The 20,792-nt window shown below is 53.0% G+C and overlaps 8 protein-coding genes across 9 annotated transcripts; 4 read left to right on the forward strand and 4 right to left on the reverse strand.

Annotated features, from left to right (window-relative positions):
* The first annotated feature begins 318 nt into the window (after nucleotides 1-318).
* PV07_07375 (uncharacterized protein) lies at nucleotides 319-1,654 on the forward strand. The gene has a single exon (XM_016394448.1). It carries the CDS (start codon nucleotides 355-357, stop codon nucleotides 1,540-1,542), a length of 1,188 nt encoding a protein of 395 aa, XP_016247867.1. The 5' UTR covers nucleotides 319-354; the 3' UTR covers nucleotides 1,543-1,654.
* On the reverse strand, nucleotides 1,555-3,744 carry PV07_07376 (uncharacterized protein). The gene is made up of 2 exons (XM_016394449.1): nucleotides 2,448-3,744; nucleotides 1,555-2,386 (listed from the first exon to the last, which is right to left on the reverse strand). Exons 1-2 carry the CDS (start codon nucleotides 3,540-3,542, stop codon nucleotides 1,892-1,894), a joined length of 1,590 nt encoding a protein of 529 aa, XP_016247868.1. The 5' UTR covers nucleotides 3,543-3,744; the 3' UTR covers nucleotides 1,555-1,891.
* Nucleotides 3,745-4,035: 291 nt separating this feature from the next.
* On the reverse strand, nucleotides 4,036-5,609 carry PV07_07377 (uncharacterized protein; the record flags this gene model as incomplete). The annotated part of the gene is made up of 4 exons (XM_016394450.1): nucleotides 4,036-4,373; nucleotides 4,427-5,168; nucleotides 5,219-5,354; nucleotides 5,401-5,609. The coding sequence occupies 4 exons, from the start codon at nucleotides 5,607-5,609 to the stop codon at nucleotides 4,036-4,038; spliced, it is 1,425 nt and encodes a 474-aa protein (XP_016247869.1).
* A 544-nt stretch (nucleotides 5,610-6,153) lies between these two features.
* Nucleotides 6,154-8,594, reverse strand: PV07_07378. 2 transcript variants are annotated; one of them, XM_016394452.1, is made up of 3 exons: nucleotides 8,373-8,594; nucleotides 7,211-8,308; nucleotides 6,154-7,163 (listed from the first exon to the last, which is right to left on the reverse strand). In XM_016394452.1, the coding sequence occupies exons 2-3, from the start codon at nucleotides 8,205-8,207 to the stop codon at nucleotides 6,445-6,447; spliced, it is 1,716 nt and encodes a 571-aa protein (XP_016247871.1). In that variant the 5' UTR covers nucleotides 8,208-8,308; nucleotides 8,373-8,594; the 3' UTR covers nucleotides 6,154-6,444. The 2 variants fall into 2 exon arrangements, with proteins under 2 accessions (XP_016247871.1, XP_016247870.1); XM_016394451.1 differs by having other exon boundaries at nucleotides 7,211-8,594.
* Nucleotides 8,595-8,835: 241 nt separating this feature from the next.
* Nucleotides 8,836-10,185, forward strand: PV07_07379 (uncharacterized protein). The gene has a single exon (XM_016394453.1). The coding sequence runs from the start codon at nucleotides 9,161-9,163 to the stop codon at nucleotides 10,004-10,006; it is 846 nt and encodes a 281-aa protein (XP_016247872.1). The 5' UTR covers nucleotides 8,836-9,160; the 3' UTR covers nucleotides 10,007-10,185.
* A 750-nt stretch (nucleotides 10,186-10,935) lies between these two features.
* On the forward strand, nucleotides 10,936-15,839 carry PV07_07380 (uncharacterized protein). Its single transcript, XM_016394454.1, has 3 exons — nucleotides 10,936-13,207; nucleotides 13,266-15,224; nucleotides 15,285-15,839. The coding sequence occupies exons 1-3, from the start codon at nucleotides 11,273-11,275 to the stop codon at nucleotides 15,522-15,524; spliced, it is 4,134 nt and encodes a 1,377-aa protein (XP_016247873.1). The 5' UTR covers nucleotides 10,936-11,272; the 3' UTR covers nucleotides 15,525-15,839.
* A 188-nt stretch (nucleotides 15,840-16,027) lies between these two features.
* PV07_07381 (uncharacterized protein) lies at nucleotides 16,028-16,706 on the reverse strand (the record flags this gene model as incomplete). Its single annotated transcript, XM_016394455.1, has 1 exon — nucleotides 16,028-16,706. One exon carries the CDS (start codon nucleotides 16,704-16,706, stop codon nucleotides 16,158-16,160), a length of 549 nt encoding a protein of 182 aa, XP_016247874.1. The 3' UTR covers nucleotides 16,028-16,157.
* A 769-nt stretch (nucleotides 16,707-17,475) lies between these two features.
* PV07_07382 (uncharacterized protein) lies at nucleotides 17,476-20,325 on the forward strand (the record flags this gene model as incomplete). The annotated part of the gene is made up of 1 exon (XM_016394456.1): nucleotides 17,476-20,325. One exon carries the CDS (start codon nucleotides 17,476-17,478, stop codon nucleotides 20,323-20,325), a length of 2,850 nt encoding a protein of 949 aa, XP_016247875.1.
* Between the last annotated feature and the right edge of the window lie 467 nt (nucleotides 20,326-20,792).

Here is a 20,792-nt window from a genome sequence, read left to right on the forward strand (position 1 = left end):
CTGGGGTTGTCTGCACGTCCTGCTGTGGGTTTTGAACCACATGTGAAGGCCCGTTCACCATCAGCAGACCTTGGCATCAACGTCCAGTCGATACAGTGAATGGTGATGTCAAGCTTGGTGAGATCCGTCGTGGCAACTGATGGGAAGAGAGAGGAAGGGAAAGGGGATATGATTTTTATGCACAACACTTTGCATCGATATCAATACTGCGCCACCGTATCCATCAGGCACAATACGGCATGCGGCTGGACGATCCATGCAATATGGGGAACCTCGGTCTGTTGCTTTGTGACGGCGATTCGTTCTCAAGCATTATCAATTACAGAGATTCAATTCTACAAGACCGACAACGAGATGGCTGACCCAGCGCCGTCCAGCAGCGCCATCCCTCCTCCGCCTGCATCTACGCCTGCACCCTCTCCAGCTATCATGGAGTACCCATTCGCAACCTCACCCGACATCCTCCGCACGCATCAGAAGGACGCCTACATCACAGGGACCATCTCGTCCCAAGCATCCACGATCGTGCGCGCCCTCCTCGGGGCCCGTTTCGCGCACAAATACTCTGAAGCCACTACCCAGCTCTCTGAGCTCGTCTACCTCTGCATAACCACACTCCTGGGGAATAGGACCCTGGGCGAAGAGTACTGCGACGTGATCCAAGTCGAGGACGACACACTGAGACTTGCGGGCCTGGGAAGAAGAGTCGGGTACATCGCGAGCGTGGTGTTCGCGCCCTGGATCCTGGGGAAATCCCTCCCGGCGCTGAGGAGGAGGCTGAGGAGTAAACTCGAATGGAACATCGAATATGCAAAGCAGAAACACCACCGACACCCCCGTCCACCCAGGAGCCTCAAACTGCAAGAATACATCCTTAAGCACCTCGACACCCTGACCTCTCCTCAACCGATCTACGCCATCAGCCTGGCCGTCTTCTACTTCACCGGCGCGTACTACCACATCGCCAAGCGGCTGTTTGGGCTGCGCTACGTGTTCACGAAACAGATCAAACCGAACGAAGAGCGGGTCGGGTACGAAGTCCTGGGCGTGCTGCTCGTGCTGCAAATGGCCGTGCAGTCGGCGCTGCACGTCCGCGAAACATACATGGACGCGACCGCCTCTACGACGAGTGGTCGGGCGACAGAAGCAGGGGTGCCAGCGCCCGGCACCGCCGCAATGCTCGCCAACGGCATCGAGATCCCCATCCCGTCCGGCCTCGAAGCCTCGTCGACGGGCCAACTGCTCTCCGCGGTCGCCGTGCCGTCCACCCTGCCACCGGGCCTGGCGACCAACACGGCGACCCCGATCCTCGACTCGCCGCGCTATGCGCTCGAGGACCACGACGAGACCATGGCCTGGATCCCCGCGGGCAACCAGCGGAAGTGCACCCTGTGCCTCGAGCCGTTCCGCGACCCCAGCGTGACCACCTGCGGGCACGTCTTTTGCTGGACATGCGTGCAGGACTGGGTCAAGGAGAAGGCGGAGTGTCCCCTGTGCAGGCAGAGCGTGCTGAGCCAGAAGGTGCTGCCGCTGCGAGGGTAGTTCTGGGTGTGTTCATAGCAAGTCCGACGACGGAGACGAGAAGCATGTAGATTAATCCCGAGACGGTCGACCGAAGGCCGACTTTGCATCCACCGTTCAATCCATCCATCCATGGGGCGATCCTTGCACGCTCATCATGAACGAAGCGTTCCCCCTTCGATTACGTGCCCACTGAGAGTGCAAATCATCATAGTTGTCTAACTTGCATTTTATGTACCTGCTTCCGCGCCCGAGACCTGTATATCCATTCCAATCCGTGCGCCGGTGTTCGCTATGACCACAATCGTCCTTCCGGCACAATAGTGCCCTCCCCCTCGAAGGTGGGTGATTATGACTCTGGTAGTAGCCATTAAGCCAACGCGACAGCCCCTTCCTTCTTTCCCGCGTGAGGACTCTCGACATCATCCTCGCCATCGTCACTGATCAGCCCTTCGAGCTCAAACTCCTCGGCGTCCCGGACCTGCTGGCTCGCGGTGCCTCTGTGCCGGGGCAACCTCGCGCTCCCGTTCGCGGGGCCATTGGCCTCTCCATTCATGCCGACACTCGCGAGGGTGGACATTTTCCGTGCATGGTGCCCACCAGGACCGCTGGGCCCTGCCACGCTCAAACTCCGCCCGGAATCAGAGCTGCCTGGACCATAGGAAGAGCGGAGGCCGTTGCTCTCGTCGTCCGGCCACGCGTGACTCGCGTAGACGTACAGCAGGATATTCACGAATAGATAGAGTAAGAAGGCGATGCTGTAGAGGATCAGGATGTATGAGACATGCGTGACTTCAGCGTCGGAGAGGAGGTGCATTTGTTCCTCGGTCGCCCCCATGAAGAGGAAGCCGGAGGCATAGAGGAGCTGCACACCGTCGTAGGTTAGGAGACCGCAACATAAAGGACAGGGAAGTGAAGAGACTCACGAATGGAGGCAGATGCTGCCAGCTATTGACCTCGCCTGCGCCACGGCTGTCCTTGAGCAAGAAGGATATTTCAACGATTCGGGCCGCGCCTGCAGCCATCAAGGTGTATCCGAACACCGTATGCACCATGGTGCTCAGAGGCAGATCTTGGGGGTGGGCGCTCATGGCCCAACCTGTCAGGAGGATTACCAGACCAGGAAGGATATTCCTTTTTGGTCTTCCATTCCTCGATCTCGACAACCAAACACCCAGCAAGCCAGCGCACCACCACACAATCCCCATGCTCGTGTGTTGCAAATCGTTCTTGACCCACGGATGACCCCAGCGGTGTTCGGTGAACGTGTTGACACAGCCCCATGCCGCGATCACGCAACTGTCGAAAAACTCCTGGCTTCTGCCCGTCCTTCTCAGCCACGCCTGGCCCACGAGCAAGAGGAGCGTCATGATGACCCCGTACGCAATGAACGCCGACCCCATGATGAAATGCGCCAAACACTGTCCCAGATGGTCACCGCGACAGTATCCCATGGCGACAATGCCCCCAAAAAGCATCTGCGCCCAGGCGACAATGGGCATAAGCTTGCCCAACCAGCCGTGGATCATGACCACACCTCTCCGACCACCTCTTCCGACTTTCCCGCCAAACACCCGTCCAATCCATCCCTTCTTCTCCTCGAGATGTAGTTTCAAGCCTACACCTAGCCCGACCTGAATGAGAAGCATCAACACCAAGCTATTGGCAAAACTCGCGTGGATGTTCGGGTGGCGAAATTGTCGCCCTTTATGCATGTGTCCCAGGAAATACGCAACGGTAGCGATGACCGTGCCCACGATTTGTAGAGGGACATGCCACCGACTCTTAATGATACCCAAAACCATGCCGTAGGGAAATATCATGCCGAAGGAAACGATCATGAGCAGTATGTGAACCCATAGTCGGCTGTCCAGGGGATCGGGAGAGACGGCTTCTCCTTCGGGGATCTTGTCCGTGTGGCCGCCATGAGCTGAGACAGATGTAGTGATGAGGAGGAGAGAGAAGAGGGAAAGAAGAGAAGTTGGTCGCTGACTCCGTCGCAGGGGGCGTGGAACAAACATGGTGAGCGAACGGTACTGTAAGACGAGAACTCGGAAGACTTTCGATGGGGTTGATGGGCAATGATTGCCAGCTATCGGCCGAAGGACATTGTACGAGGATGCTAGACTAGCAGAAGGATGATTGATGGCGGCGGTTGAGAAATCATCTACTGATATGATGCTGAATCCGTCGCCCACGCTGCATGCGCAATGCGTGTTCCTCTCGGGAAAAGATGTTGCATCCCCACAACTGGCCGGTGATGCCGCTCGATCACGCTACTGGTCGTCTCCACTCTGGTTCTTGTATACACGTGCACTCGATACGATAGCACAACTACTGTAGCAGATGAGGTTTACGCCCGGTTTCACAGCGACGAAACATGAAGAGGGAGACATTCCAGCATCTGGCACTCTAATGATACCACCAATCCGTATTAACGCTATACATCCCGCTTCGAAAGACACTGATCCCGACCTCCATTACACCCACCACCACATTGTCAGACCAACGCATTCATGCTTCCCTGTCGACGTAGAAGTTCTCGGTTTCGCAGGGGAGCTCTGCCTCTCCACAGGTTGAGCAGAAGAGGAATTGCATGCTGCAGATCATCTCCAGCTTCTCGCAGGTCGTCTTGTCCGTCCTCCTGGAGTTCATGCATTCCAATGCATCATTCTCACATTGGGCGTTGCTTCTGAAGCATTCAACCTTGTTGGTAAATCTCCGTACTTTGCCACAGGAGTTCCTGCCCGAAACAACACAGCCTCCCCTCGACCTGGAGCCAGCGCTGATCCAAGCCGGATCCCGATACCAGCGTTCGGGTTCATCGTCAAGACACTCTCCGACCGTGACAGCTAATAACGAGTTAGTGACGGGTTCCAGCGAACAGAACTGCGCTGTCACGAACCTTTCCACCCTCGCTGGGAGATCATGTCCAGAACATATTTTGTGAGCTCGATGGCTGATGTGCGGATTGTATCGTGTTGGATCAGTAACATCCTGCCCTCTTGCTCGTCTGTCTTCTGGAATGCCTGATCAACCCTCTCCGTCATTGCAGTGAAGTTGTTGGGATCCATCCAGTCCCCACTGTCAAATGCATAGGAAATGACATGATATCCAAGATCTCTCATGTCGCTCAGACAACCGCTCTCGTTGCTACATAGGAGGTAAGGTGGCCGCATGTACGCGGGATATTTGCCGAGGATGTTGGCGAGAGCCCTCTCGTTTTTAGCCATGTCGAGTCGGCGAGCTTGCGATCCCACTTCGTCCATGTCCTCGTGAGACCAAGTATGAGAACCAACTTGGTGCCCTTCCCTGACCATACGCTGGATCACATCGGTCCACTTGTGCGTCGTGTCTATGGGGCCTTTGCCGTTGCTGTTCCCGGTAATGAAGAAGGTTGCCTTTGCACCAGCTTCATCGAGAATATCCAGCAATTCCTCGGTGTTCTGTGATGGGCCGTCGTCGTATGTAAGGGCAATAGTTCCAGGAACGTAGCAGTTGCTGATGTACTGTCCGTATGCGATGCGGCCACTTCCTCCTCTTGGATCCACTGACATATTGTACCCTGCCGGAGTGGTGTCAGAATCGCAAATGCCAAATTCCTGTTGGCAGTTCCCAGGAACAGAACAGAAATCGGCCCCGATTCCCTGCACCGTGTCAGCTAGGACTAGGCAATAATCTTCCAAGGGACAGCCACTGACACAGTAATCCGCATGAGAGCAACACTGAGGAAATGGACAGGACTTGTTGCCGTTCGATACGCCACACCTCTGTTGAACGCACGTTCCAAAAGCCGGCTGACACCCCTCACCGCAGAACTCGATGGAAATGCCCTGCTTCGGTCAACATCTCATGGTGGCGTAGTCCAACAACACTGACACATAAACCGTCTGAAGAACAACACTCTCCGGTGTTGCAATGCTGTCCGTCATGATTGGGGCCACAGTACTTGACGGTTGGAGCACGATTGGTGGCATCGCCTGGGTCGCATCTTCTGCAGGGGTGTCAGACCTCATGTGAGGAAGCTGTCCTTCTGCAGACTTGCCCGTATTCTTCTTGACAGCCTTTACCGCAATAAAGATCCCCATTGCCTGTAGGTGTGATAAGTTGGCGTCCTGAACGACGTGAAACGAAGATTTGTTACCACAGAAACCCTACCATTGTTAGTACAAGCCCGTGAGCCGATTTGGATCAACGCACATATGACGAGCAACACCATCCACCGCCACGATTATCTGGGTCGCAGGCCGTTCCAGTCACATTTCCACAAACGACTTGCTCCGGTTGCTCATCCTCAGCATCGAATATTGCGGATTGGTGGTCGTCAGAGTCAAGACTAGAGGATGTAAGAGAATCAACGGGAGACGCTGCCACTGCTTTGGTCAAACAGACTAGGGCGTGGAGAACAGCAAGCAGAAGGAGAGGGGGGTTCATCGTGACGTAGAACCGCGTTGAGCTAGTAGGGAGGCCAACGGTCCGAAGTGAGAAGAGTCGGGGCTCGAGAGCAACAGTCTGAATGCAATAACGAATGCAGCCTTATCGATGCAGGCGAGGTCGACAAAACTTCAGAACGAAAGGCAATCACTGCAATGATGGTGGAGGTTGGACGGAGGTATGAAACAAGAGAAAGAAGTTGATGAGCTGAACTGTCCAGTGCAGAGTCCCAAGTCGAAGGCGCGAGGCACCTGCTCCAGGGGATTCATTCCTAGCAATCGGAAGCGGTGGCCGCCATCAGACTCACCGGGGTAGCAGCACAACAGCAGGAGCAGACATTGCGACTTCACTCCAAGTTGTTGATGTACTTCGAATGTGGTATCTTCGTCTCCCTTCAATGCGTAACCCATAAATAGCTAAACAGCAGCATAACAGCTCTAAGATCTCGTAATCATTAACTTATTTTTGAACCCATCTAATCCAGACTGCTCATTGGAAAGATCCTGGTATATCGTTAGGGTTCCCCTTGGATTCCTCAGTGGGCGTCACCGGTACGGAATGAAAGGCAGAATCGGTGGCTTCGTGTGTTGAAGTTGGCGTCAGAACGTGGCCGCCCTCGTGCTTTTGTTCGGCGTTGCCGTTCAGGTCGATCTTGTCAAAGCCATCAACAGGCGTCTGTGTTTCTGCGGTAGGGGATGCTACCCGGCCAGGATTTCGTGGCGGTAACGCTGGGGGAACGCGTTTAGGAACTTCGACCATTCTCGCTCGAGCCATGACTGGTACGGCTGTCGAGACCTCGACATCAGAATCTACGTCTGAAAATGATTCTCTCCGTTCTTGTCGTTCTTCGCCCGCATCATCCACGAGTTGGCTGTGTTTCTTCGGGTGATCAAGTCCCCTCAGAGAGTCCCTTCGAGGACTATTTCCGGCACTTTTCGTTTCATCCTCGTCAGTCTGGGTACCCCGATCGACGCTAGCGAGGCTGTGAGTGCTTTCTCTCCAAGTCCGGCTCCGAATCGAGCCGTCGACGCTTCTGCGAGAGAAATGGGAGTAGATTGGACTGGTGGGTGATGGCTTGAATTCAAAAGCATCTGCACTCGGCCTTTGGTGGGTTCCAGCCTCTCGGATATTCAATCCTTCAGCTTCCAGGGCTTTCACTCCATACGGATCTGGATCATCCTCGGCCGGAATGCCAAAAGTAGCGCCTCCTGTACGCAGTCAGTAATCTGGTCGAAACGCCAGCGCCCACTCTCACCTGGTGGAATGATCTCCATATCACTCGGAGCCGGTGCATCGGGGAGCAGACTTTCATCCACTTCGTCACCTTGAGCAGCCTTCAATGTGTCTAGAAGCACCTGGTACTGCTCGACGGGCGCATATCGAACCTTGCCGACAAGGATGTCTGTGACGCTGATCTGTTCTCCGTAAAATCTCGCATTTTCGTCAGTCCGTTCAATGACGAGATTTCCCTCCAACGCAACTCCAGCATAAAGCCCACGACTCTTCACGTATGACCAAATAGGAGCTTGGCGTTTGGTCAGTTCGGTGTCGAGAGCGCCGCCAATTCCTACGGGGCCAGCTGCCACCCCGACCTCGGTCCCCAAGGTAGTCCTCCATTTTGTGAAAGCTCCCAGGGCTTCGTATGTATTGATTACCAGTACTGTATCATATATGTCGACCCCTGCGAGAAAACCAAAGGACAGATTTTGAGTCTGGATGCCACTGGGAGGGCTCCATTCTCCCGTCTCTGGATGCCTTCCGACAATAACGCCAGCACCGCCGGAGCCTCCAAAAAGCCAGCCAGTTCGCATGGTTGTGAATATAGCCAAGCCGACAGCATTTTTGATGACACTGGCAGGGATCTTTTTTATTATCCTTTGTTTGCCTTGTGGGACACCCACGGCTGTTGCATTCCGGTCTTCCACTTTCTTGGCCTCCTTCTCTTCTATCTGCTCGTAGAATCCGTCTTTGCAGAAGCCACGCAGAATACGAGCTGCCTTTTCTGATTCCTTATCCAATGTGGTGGGCCAAAATGCTTCGGAGCCGATTTTATTTGACAAGCGATTGACGGGGGCCCCAAGCTTGTCGACAACCGCATAGGCTTTGTTGAAGCCTGGTTTGAGGGCTTTCTCGTAGGCTGTGTTGGAGTAGCCTTTGGTTTTTTCCCATAACGTCGAATTACCGGACGATGTCTTGGTTGAAGTCTTGGTGGTCGTAGTATCCAAGGCTGAACCCTCCGTCGGTTGCGCCATGGCACCCGGTGAGATTCTGCGATGGGACTGGATTGGGGAGGTAGCTGTTTGGTGTCGAGGACAGTAGGGCAAACAATATGCGGTCACAGTAAGCTGGTTACCTAGGGACAAGTTTCAGTGACTGCGAGGAAGGAATCTGGGACCGTTCAGTCGCGCGCAGCCGACCTTGAAGTCTCGAGGACTATTTGGGCAGATCAACCCAGCCAGTAATCCGGTTGCAGCCGGAGTTCACGATTGAACCTTGCGATTCGGAGAGAGAGGCAGCAGGCCACTAAGTGGTTAGACGTCATTGGCCTCAGGCACGCTGTGGCGGCAGAGGCATATCTTAGTCAGGACGACTCCCGGTGGGTGGTGGTGAGGCAGCTGGGCAGGTTGTTGTACCTACAGTAAAATGGGGAAATGCCTGGAAGACCAGCTAGAAGCCCCCAGAGTTCGTCTGTTGGGGGCGCAGAGCAGGAGGGGAGTAGGGACGAAGGAAGCTTGCAGTCTGACAAAAGGCACGGCCTTGACAGCGCGTTGGAAATAGCGAGCACCACCCTTTAGGAGGTACATTGGCTTTGTCAGACTGCAACAATTTCACTGCCGCAGCAAACTTTGAGGCGACGCGACATCCTATCGCTACAGAGCTGGCTTGATTTAACCTCATCTCTCCGTCGCCATCGGTCCTCATACCTGGAACAAGGCAAACCTGACGCTTTCAGCATTCTATACTCCATACCAGAAGAAATATACGGAGCAGCAGAGAGGGCGAAAAGGGCGACTTTAACACCTCGGCTCGTTAAGATACCTAATCAGAAAAACCGATTTCCGACTAATCACATGTGAACGTTCCCCGACCAAGATATATTCGAGACTGTCTTCTGTCGGTCGTCTATTCTTGGGAAACCCCAGTGAGCCTCTCAATCTTCCAGGAAATCGACCATCTGCTCCCTATTTGCGGTGGACAACTAGCCATGCCACCGATTCCACCACTTTTCGTGCTCCAAATCCCGCCGACATTGAATGCTGGCTCATCCGCTCAAAGCGAGCAAGGGAACTTCATATGCACCCAAGCTGCTCCCCAAGTCTACCTCCTGTCGTTCTCCAGTCCGCCCGACAATCGCCTCACTCCGGCCTTCAATCAAACATTCCTGCTGGCACTTGACATTATTGAACACCGTCTGCCCCGCGGAGTGGTGATTACCACTTCGTCCATCACCAAATTCTATTCCAATGGCCTCGACTTCGAAAACGCCATCAAAGATCCGACCTTCTTCCCAAACAGTCTTTACCCTCTGTGGCGCCGCTTGATCACATATCCAATGCCTACAGTAGCATTGTTAAACGGCCATGCCTTTGCAGGCGGCCTTATGACCGCCATGATGCACGACTATCGCATCATGAACCCTCACAAGGGTTTCTTGTGCCTCAACGAGCTTGATTTCGGCGCAGCTCTTCAGCCGACCATGGCGACAGTATTTCGAGTAAAGTTGGACATGACGACTTTCAGGAATATGGTCTTGGAGAGCAGGAGATATCCGGCCCTCGAGGCCTTGAAAGAGGGCATCATTGATGGCGTCGGAGGCGTTGATGAGACTCTTGCCTTTATTTCGGAGATGAAGCTGACTCAGAAGGCCCAAGGAAAGTCGTACGGTCAGATCAAAGAGGAACTCTACCGGGAGATCGTCAAAGACATAGACGAGAGCGCCGAAACCCGCGCAAAGCTGGCCGCGAGAGATCTGGACCGCAATCGTCGGGGACTGGAATCGAGGAGAAGAGTCGATGAGTATCAGGCGGTGGTCCAGAGGGCGAAGCTCTGATTACGGACAGGCATCAAGCATAGTCAGGACTCGAGGTTATTTCCTGACATAAATTCCGACTTCAAGTTCCAGCACAAAGGTTTTTGGGCCTGGGTGCCTATGTAACAGAAATATGAGATAGTAAAACGCCGATACTGGAATTGCACTCTCCTTGCAGGCTGCACTGACTAACAGTTGGCTGGTTGGTTTAATTAACGCAAGCACTCGTATCCGTATTTGTGATTTATCGGGTTCGTTTATATGGGTAAAGTCGACATAGTGACAAGGAGCGACTGCCATAAGTTAAGTTGGAACATAGTTCGACCATTCAGTGACCGGGACCCTCGTATAACCGCGAGGACTGTCTATCTTGGACGTTCATGGGTATTTCGTACACTAGTACTCTCTGATAGACGCGAATAATTGAAGTAATTGTAGGAATCTTGCCTATTGGGGACACTCCGTATTATGGCCAAATGATCGAGGTGCACAAATAGGCTTTTATGAAGCGTTGTGCAAGTCGCAAGGAGCCGAGCGGGAAGTGATTAACCGTGAGCGGTAAAAAACGCGGGAATACGAGCCTCAGCCCATGGTGCAAGCGAGCCTCCCCACGTCTCTTGTTGCGCAGGCGTTGCGAGAGAAGCTCAAACAAGCCCAAACCGCCCGGAAAGGACGCGGGCTCTAGACCCAAGCACCCTCTAGGGGGCGACTGCCCACCAGAAGGCCGCCCGTGGCGCAATCCTCACAGGCATGAGACGTCGCCAGACTATCGCCAATTCGCACGCGAGCAGCGCCCAGGTCCACAATTACTGTCACCCGTCACCACCATCACCCATGCTTGTGGCCCTCTTCCCCCCCATCGGCCAATGGGCCTCAGGCCAACTCGAATTATTTTGGTTTCCCGAGTCCGCCATCTTGAAAAGTCCGACTCATACTTGTTCGATCCCTTTTCATTGTTTTCGGGCCCGAGATTCTGTCCCTTGTTGCCTGTTTGCCATGTACATATCGTCGTCACTTCCATATTGTCCGTCCTGTCTCTAATAAGTCCCCTCCTTAGTTTTTTTTGCATATAAAGAACGAAAAAGAATTGCAGCGTTCTGCAGTCCGGCCCCTTCAGATTCCGCGCTCAAACTCCCCCACTTGCTACCTACACGTATTCACGTATTCACACGGCCGCGAACTGCCCTGTCGCCTATCCTTTTTCTTGTTCAGTTTCCCTTCGCCCACGATGCTCAGCTAGCTTTCCCTCGAAGATTTATTCATACGGTGCTGTGAGACGACCTCAACATGAATCCTAGTGGCCAGGGCGAATTGCCCGGCGGCGCGGCTGCCATTGAACAAAACATTGAGGAGAAGGAGAGATCACAACTGGGCATCGTCACAGATCAGCAAAAGGACACCGAACCGCTCTCTGAGAAGAGTCCTGCCGCTCCAGTCGGTCCTTCTACGCCCGTCTCTGGAAATCCCAAATCTCCCACTGCTGCTGTCTCGCCCACGTCGCCCACTTCGCCTACATCCCAATCCTCCGACTCAGACGCTCGTCCGGACCTCAGCAAGTTAGACTCGAAGATTGTTCAGATTCGAGATGTACCAGAGGGCGATGCGGCATTGGCCCACTTGCCGGAGCATGAAAAGGCGATTCTGAAAAAGCAGCTGGATGTCCCGGACGTGAAAGTCTCGTACTGGACACTCTACCGTTACGCAACTACGTGGGACAAGGTCTTCATTGTCATAGCATGCCTCAGTGCAATCGGCGCCGGCGCCGTCATGCCTCTGATGACCGTCGTCTTTGGCAATCTCAGTGGTACTTTTCAAGGACTCGTCCTTAATAATCTCTCCTCAAGTTTCAATTCGACCCTTACACGATACTGTCTCTACTTTATTTACCTGGCTATTGGAGAGTTCTGTCTGGTCTACATATCAACCGTTCTTTTCATTTACACTGGCGAGCACATTACTTCCAAAGTCCGAGAGCAATATCTTAGGGCAATCTTGCGACAGAACATCGGATTTTTCGACAAATTGGGGGCTGGAGAGGTTACGACCCGCATCACCGCCGATACGAATCTGATCCAAGAGGCCATCAGCGAAAAAGTCGGGTTGACCCTGACTGGCGTCGCTACATTCTTCTCAGCATTCGTTATCGGTTTCGTCAAGTATTGGAAACTGACATTAATCTGCACCTCCACCGTTTTCGCCATTATCCTGGTCATGGGCTCTGGAGGTAAAAAGATGGCGGGATGGAACAAACAGTCCCTGGGAGCATATGCACTGGGAGGCTCGGTGGCGGAAGAAGTACTCGCTTCGATAAGGAACGCAGTTGCCTTCGGTACTCAGGACAAGCTTGCGAAGCAGTACAATGTCCACCTTTTGGAGGCTCGACGGTGGGGCATACGAAGCAAGAGCGCGCTGGGCTGCATGATCGGAGGCATGCTGTGTCTCCTCTTCCTGAATTACGGTCTCGCATTTTGGATGGGCTCGCGATTTCTGGTCGACGGCGAGGTCACTCTTGCCCAAATTTTGACCATCATTTTTGCCGTCATGATTGGTGCCTTCTCTTTCGGCAATGTTGGGCCTCATATGCAACACTTTGCTGCTGGTGTTGGCGCAGCGTCAAAGATCTACTCGACGATCGACCGAGCGTCCCCCATCGATCCTCTTTCCGACAACGGCGAAAAACTCGATCAAGTTGAAGGAACTCTCGAACTGCGGAACGTCAAGCATATCTACCCGTCGCGAGCTGAAGTTGTGGTCATGGAAGACGTCAGTCTGGTCATACCCGCAGGCAAGACAACCGCGCTTGTCGGAGCTTCTGGCTCGGGCAAGTCGACCATAGTTGGGTTGGTAGAGCGGTTCTACGATCCTGTGGGTGGTATGGTCCTCCTTGACGGGCACGACATCAGCACGCTCAACCTCCACTGGCTACGACAACAGATTGCCCTTGTCCAACAAGAGCCGGTTCTCTTCAGCCAGACCATCAGAGAAAATATCCGAAATGGTCTCGTCGGTTCCAAGTACGAGGACGAGTCAGACGAGCAGCAGCAGAAACGTATAATCGATGCCGCAAAGCAAGCAAACGCCCACGATTTTATTTCCTCTCTTCCTGACGGCTACGAGACACACGTTGGCGAACGTGGCTTCCTTTTGTCTGGCGGTCAAAAGCAACGTGTCGCCATCGCTAGAGCTATTGTCAGTGATCCAAAGATTTTATTGTTGGATGAGGTCGGTAGCGAAAAACTGTTTTCATATTAAGAGACTGTCCATGCTAACGATAACATAGGCCACAAGTGCACTTGATACCCGCTCGGAAAAAATAGTGCAGCATGCGCTAGACACTGCAGCGAAAGGCAGAACTACTATTGTGATTGCTCATCGGTTGTCAACTATCAAAACTGCAGACAACATTGTGGTCATGCAACAAGGACGGATTGTGGAGCAAGGCACCCATGACGAGCTGCTGGAACGGAAACAAGCTTACTTCAATTTGGTCTCTGCTCAGCGCATCGGCAGTAAGGAGGACGAGGAGTCTGAGCAAGAGACGGTCGCCGGCGAAGCCGAACTCACCAAGATCCAGTCCACCAAATCTGGCAGTGCCGGGATCGTAGATCCCGATGACGAGAAGCTCGCATTAGGCAGGACAAGAAGCGGCAAATCTGTGTCCTCTAACGTCCTCGCCGACAAAAAAGGAGAGAAGGAAGCTCACTATTCTCTCTGGACTCTTATCATGTTCATTGCACGCTTCAACCGAAGAGAGTGGTGGATTATGTGTATCGGATTCTTCTTCACGGCTATCGGAGGGGCCGCTCAGCCGGTCCAAGGTATCTTCTTCGCCAAATGCATCGTCGCGCTGTCCCAACCACTGGTTTTCCGTCACCAGATTCGGCATGATATCAACTTCTGGTCACTAATGTATTTGATGCTTGCATTCGTGGATCTCTTCGCGATGTGCATACAAGGTATCGCCTTTGCCTATTGCAGTGAGAGCTTGATTCAGCGCGCACGAGACGGTGCATTCCGAAGATTCTTGAGACAGGACATTGCCTTTTTTGACGAAGACGAAAACTCTACTGGCGCCCTTACGTCTTTCTTGTCAACAGAGACTACCCACCTTGCGTCAATTTCTGGGGCGACACTGGGGACCCTCATAAGCTGTTCATCCACTTTGATTGTTGCAATTGTGGTGGCGCTCGCCATCGGCTGGAAGTTAGCACTGGTGTGCATGTGCGCTTTGCCCGTCATCCTTGGGACGGGCTTCCTCAGGTTCTGGGTTCTTGCCAAATTCAGTGCAGCAAACCGGAAGCACTACGAAAAGTCGGCCGGATATGCGTGCGAGCACACAAATGCCATCCGAACAGTTGCATCCTTGACGACCGAGCGAGAGATCTACGACGAGTACAAGCGCCAGCTTCGAGCTCAATTGCGCGACTCTCTCAAGTCGAACCTGAAGCATGCCTCCCTATACGCCGCATCGCAATCCGCCATGTTTTTGGCATTTGCTCTCGGCTTTTGGTATGGGGGCAAACTCTTGGTCCGAGGGGAATACAGTCTGTTCCAATTTTTCATTGTCTTTTCAGAAATCATCTTCGGTGCACAATCAGCAGGCACCGTCTTCTCATTTGCTGGAGACATGTCCAAGGCAAGGAATTCAGCTGCTGAATTGAAGAAGCTGTATGACCGCCAGCCTTCCATTGACCCGTGGTCAGACGACGGCGCACCAATCACTGATGTCGAAGGCACCATTGAGTTCCGAGATGTGCATTTCCGATATCCCACACGACCAGAGGTCCCCGTCCTGCGTGGCTTAAACTTGACCGTCAAACCTGGACAATATATCGCCCTTGTTGGCGCGTCTGGGTGTGGGAAGTCGACGACTATCGCACTGTTGGAGCGTTTCTATGACCCGCTCGCAGGTGGCATTTATGTTGATGGTCAGGAAATCTCAAGCCTCAACCTCAATGACTACCGCTCGCATCTTGCTCTGGTGTCCCAGGAGCCAACACTATACCAAGGCACCATCAAGGATAACGTCCTGCTCGGTGTCGACAGAGGCGAAATCAGCGATGAGCAGATCATCCGAGCCTGCAAGGACGCAAATATCTATGACTTTATCATGTCTCTACCAGACGGCTTCGCCACAGACGTTGGCAGCAAAGCTGCACTGCTCTCGGGCGGTCAGAAACAGCGCATTGCCATTGCCCGTGCCCTACTCCGCGACCCTAAGATACTTCTGCTGGATGAGGTGAGTACCCAAGATGAGTTTTCATGTTGAGAAGCTATCTATACTAACGATACAATCAAGGCCACAAGTGCTTTAGACAGCGAGTCTGAAAAGATTGTGCAAGCTGCTCTAGATTTCGCTGCTGAGGGCAGAACAACTATTGCGGTGGCACACAGACTAAGCACGATTCAGAAAGCGGACATCATTTACGTGTTCGACAAAGGTGTAATAGCGGAGAAGGGCACCCACCATGAGTTGATGGCATTGAAGGGAAGGTATAGAGAGTTGGTCAGTCTACAGAGTCTAGAAAAGCAGCGGTGATTCTTTAATTTTGGGGTTGTTGGGATAGCTTTTGGAAGGCAGAATTGGTTCAATTTGCCGCCTTGGGAAATTACTTGTACAGGCACCTCACTCCTGTCCTATGGATATCGTTATTACTAGAGGTAAAGAGCTCATTCATGGAATGCGAGCGACCAAAGAATTGGCTTTAGAAAAGGGATCACCTCGCTCCTAGCTACGCAAAAGTGACACCTTGTCGTGGACAAACTTGGAGAGCCCGTTCTGCTCTTGCAGAGGAATGAAATCAGACACGATGGCCTTGTGAATTAGAACCTATACTGGTACGAGTAAAGAGAGTGGCAGAAAATTGAAAAGTCAACACTATTCGATAACGGCGAAGCGGACAATGGGTCATACACAGCTAGTAGGACAATTGAAGGTCGGAGCGCCACTGTTGGTAAGAGTCAAACGATGTGCTCGAAAGAGATGAAGGGCAGCTTCAAGCGAATCGCTGGCAACCTGTAGTCTGCCAGCAACTTGAATACTGGGTGCACTGCCTGGTTAGACTGTACCATGCATGTGTCTCAGTTCAAACCTCTCCCGCCATTTACTCCGGAGCCCCAAGGTTTCCCACTTTCCATCACTGCTAACTGTCCAGGATCTTCCTCGGCCGATTCAGTCATCCTTATTTACTCCCCGTTCGTCCATCACATCCTTAAGCCTCTTGCCCTCCTTCTCCGCAATAAGGCCTAGCATCCCCATAGCGATATTCTTGATCTCGTTGTATGATTTCAGAAGCGAAATGTGCCTGTTGATGATGGAATGTGCATGAGCGAGCGCCGCTTTCTCGTCTTCTGCAGACAACGACGCAGGGACAGAAGAGTCGTGTTGATTCTGAACAGCTTCTGGGGCCGGCTCTTGTGGTTCTTGGTGACCTCCGCTTGCGGTTGATCCAGGGAATGACTTTAATTCTTTGATCTCTTGGAGCTTCCTGGATAGAAGGCCCTCTGTGGTGGAGATGTTGGATTTCAATTTCTCAATAGAGGCCAGAAACTTGGCCTCCCTTGGGTCAGAAGTAGGCTTATGGCGTTGGTCGGACTGTATTTGCGAGGTGGCTGGTTCGGAGCTGGATTCGACTTCCACTTGTAGTGACCGAGAGCCTTGAGGTCGGCAATGGGTTGGATCAAGCCGCTGTCTGCCCGTCGCTTGACTGCCCAAAGACATGCTGTCCTCCCTGTCCTCCGGCGATTAAAATCCTGTCCTCGAGAGACGGGAAAAAGTTGGAGTCGCGGACTCAATAACCGCCCTCTCAATGCGCCTTGAGACTGGATCAGAAGACTTTGGTCTGCTCAGATTTCTCATAAATTTAGTTCATTCCATTGATTCACCCAGGGCATGATGTGGGTCTATTTCAGTCTGGAAAAGAGAGTGATGCTGTCTCACGAATTGGATTGCTCGTCCTTCCTCTCACAGATATAGCGAGGTAAATACGAGGGGCATCAGCCTCGCGGCGGAAACCAGGGACACTAACCTAGGCTCCGATTGCGTTAGAGTGAGGCACACGGGAGCTCATCGTCCTCTGGTATGGTAGTGGTAGTGGCGGAGTGCGCACAGAGACTTTGTAGTTAGGATGACTTCAAAGTGATCTAGGACTGTCGAAAAGGGTTGTCTTCAGCATAGCCTTGTCTGTGCCTCTCCGAGTGAGTCTCTAGAGTTCGGTCTGTCAGACATGTCTAATTTGTCAGGTCTGATGCTACAGTCGACACAGACAGCGCCGAACTACAAGCATAAATGAATGTCAGACAGAACTGATTTCTGGCTCGATTTTCCTCCCGCTTGCAAACTGCGTCCACATCTCAAAGAATCCTCTGCGGCCTCTTCTCGACATATTCATCCTCCCGTGAGTCGAGGACGCGCCGGCCTTGATGGAGGCCCTTAGACCTCTATCGCATCCTTGATTGGAAAAGGATTCCGCCACGGACTACGCGCCGTTATGTTCACCATCACTCCCTTGCTCGGGGCGCAGAGCACGTCTCGAGCCTCGCAGTCAATCCTCGAGTTGGACGGTGGCATCAAAATCTTGGTGGACGTCGGATGGGACGAACGTTTCGACACTCGCCAGCTCGCCGAGATCGAGAAACATGCCTCTACGTTATCATTCATCCTCCTCACTCATCCCACCACTTCTCACTTGGGCGCCTTTGCACACTGCTGCAAACACATCCCCGTCTTCACTCAGATCCCCGTCTACGCTACACCACCCGTCATTGCCTTCGGCCGCACCCTCCTCCAAGACCTCTACTCCTCCTCTCCACTGGCAGCCACGTTCATTCCAGGCTCAGGCTCCCCGGAAGACGGAACGAGCGTCGACGACAAAGCCCGTTCACATATCCTACGCCAGGCTCCGACATTTGAAGAAATCAACAAATATTTCACTTTGATCACGCCCCTCAAGTATTCACAACCTCACCAACCTACACCTTCTTCATTCTCCGCACCGATCGAGGGTCTTACGTTGACGGCTTATAATTCTGGTCATACACTAGGAGGTACAATATGGCACATACAATATGGGATGGAGTCGATTGTGTACGCTGTAGATTGGAACCAAGCCCGGGAGAATGTCATAGCCGGAGCAGCCTGGTTCGGAGGTGTTGGAGGCGCCGAAGTCATCGAACAACTACGCAAGCCTACTGCCCTCGTCTGCAGCAGTATTGGCGCGACAAGAGCCGCGCTGTCTGGTGGTCGGAGAGCTCGTGACGAAGCTCTGTTGGCGCACATCAAGGTCTGTATCGCTAAGGGTGGCACAGTGCTCATTCCCACCGACTCAAGCGCAAGAGTTTTGGAACTGGCTTGGATCCTGGAAAAAGCGTGGTCCGATCCCTCAAATGCCACCTCTCTGAAGCCTGCCAAAGTGTACCTGGCCAGTAGATCCGGCAATGCCACTCTTCGGCACGCCAGAAGTCTGCTCGAATGGATGGACGACAGCATCGTGCGAGAATTTGAGGGTGAAGACGAAAACCCAGCACCAGCGCAGACGCACCGAAGGAGTGGCAGCAAGCAGATAAATGGCACGTCCAAACCTTCACGACCCTTCGAGTTTCAAAACGTCAAGATCGTGGAGCGCAGAAACCAACTGGAAAGGCTGTTGAAAGCAGAAGGAGCTCGAGTCATCCTTGCGAGTGATTTGACAATGGATTGGGGCTTTTCTAGGTCACTGTTGGAGCATGTGGTCCAAAGACCCGAGAATCTGGTGGTTCTAACCGAACGACTGTACATGCGCCCTGGATCGCAAAGCCCGAGCCAGGTGTTCTGGACTTGGTATGAAGATCGCCAGGATGGCGTTGCTCTCGAGAAAGGCCTCCCAACGGGCGAATGGCTGGAGCAGGTACAAAGTGGAGGGAGAACGCTGAAGCTACGGAATTCAGAAAAGACGGCATTGAACACACAAGAAAATCAAAGATATCAGCAGTACATGGCGACCCAGAGACAGCTGCAAGATTCTCTGATTTCAGCCAACGAACGAGACCAGGCTGGTGCGGACGATAATATCGACGATGAATCCAGCTCAAGCTCCTCGGATGAGTCCGACGACGAACAACAGGGTCGTGTTCTGAACGTCTCGGCCGCTCTTGGTCACGGAGCACGAAATAAACTGGCACTGAGCGATGCAGATCTAGGAGTCAATATCCTCGTCCGCAAGAAAGGCGTGTATGATTATGATGTACGGAACAAGAAGGGACGAAACGGCCTCTTTCCATATACACACTCACGGAGGCGTGGCGACGAGTTTGGGGATTTCATCAAGCCGGAAGATTTCTTGAGAGAGGAGGAGAAAGAAGAGCAAGACGCGGCGAACGACACCAAAGCCGGAGGTCAGCTTGGACAGAAGCGTAAGTGGGACGAGGCGAATGACACCAGGCATACACAACATAAGAAAAATCGAGGGCCAGCAATTGCAACATCTGGCGAGTCCGCCGCGGATTCGGACGCAGAGAATTCGGACGAAGATGTCCAAGTTGAGCGAGAAGGCTTTCAGGGGCCAGCAAAGGTGGTGTATTCGACCTCGGAAATTACGGTCAATGCCAGATTGGCCTTTGTTGACTTTGCTGGGTTACACGATCAGCGCAGTCTGCAAATGCTGATACCTTTGATTGGACCCAAAAAACTGATCCTCGTTGGTGGAAATACTTCAGACACCCTTGCTCTGGCGACTGATTGCAAGGAGCTCCTCGGAATGAAGGCGGTGGGAGCAGGAGACGAAGGATCCACGGAAATCTTTACTCCTGCTGAGGGCCAGACTGTTGATGCGAGTGTCGATACGAACGCGTGGGTTGTCAAGCTCAGCCGTGACCTGGCAAAGACGCTCCATTGGCAGAATGTTAAAAATATGGGAGTGGTGACTATTCAGGGACAGCTCAAGGGCGAACCCTCGGGAGATAATCTGCAGGAAGATCCTCAGACCAAGAAGCAGAAATTTGACACAGAGGTGTCTCTTGCAGCTGGCCCGATGCGGGCGCCTGCTGTCGAACCGATCCTCGATGTTCTGCCTGCGAGCCTGGCTGCATCGACAAGATCAGTCTCCCATGCTATTCACGTCGGCGACATGCGTCTAGCTGATCTGCGGAGATTGATCGCACTGGATGGCCATGTTGCTGAATTCCGGGGCGAGGGCACCCTGCTAGTCGACGGGATGATAGCGGTACGAAAGCTCGGCACAGGGAAGATCATCTTAGAAGGTGTGCCGGTCAGTGCTACTGCCATGACTTCGAACAGAATGGATGATTTCACGCGGGTGAAGCAGAAGATCTATGACGGACTCGCAGTTGTGGCGGCCAGTTGAGGTCGAGTCCTGGTGAAGACTGGCCACGGGTCAACCTTGGTTTGCCATCCTTTTCAGTCATGGTCTTGCTTATTTGTCACAGCATCAGATCCCGAGGACCGCCAACTACTGTTGTTTGCAACGGTCCAGTACCGGCCCTTGTGTGTTGTCTCGACAAGGTCGCTGCTGCCCTTGCCGCTGCTGGAATTGCAGAGCTCGGAGTCAATATCTGGTCGTTTCGCTTGAGATAGGCATGCCATAGATATGTCTGGCTCAGTCATGGTCCATTTCTCTGTCACTGCATGGCAGTATCAGCACCATCTGACTGCATTACCTTGTCGCCACAGCACGGCCATGACATGAAGCCGGTCGTTTGCAAGAGCCAGGGTTCTCACAGTCAGAGTCTGTTGTTGGCGCAGGATCAGTGACAGAGGACCATGGATGGCAACTTGTTTAAATATGTTCTGCTTGTCCCTCGTTCTTCGATC

Source organism: Cladophialophora immunda, assembly GCF_000835495.1.
Source record: "Cladophialophora immunda strain CBS 83496 unplaced genomic scaffold supercont1.4, whole genome shotgun sequence".
NCBI lineage: Eukaryota > Fungi > Ascomycota > Eurotiomycetes > Chaetothyriales > Herpotrichiellaceae > Cladophialophora > Cladophialophora immunda.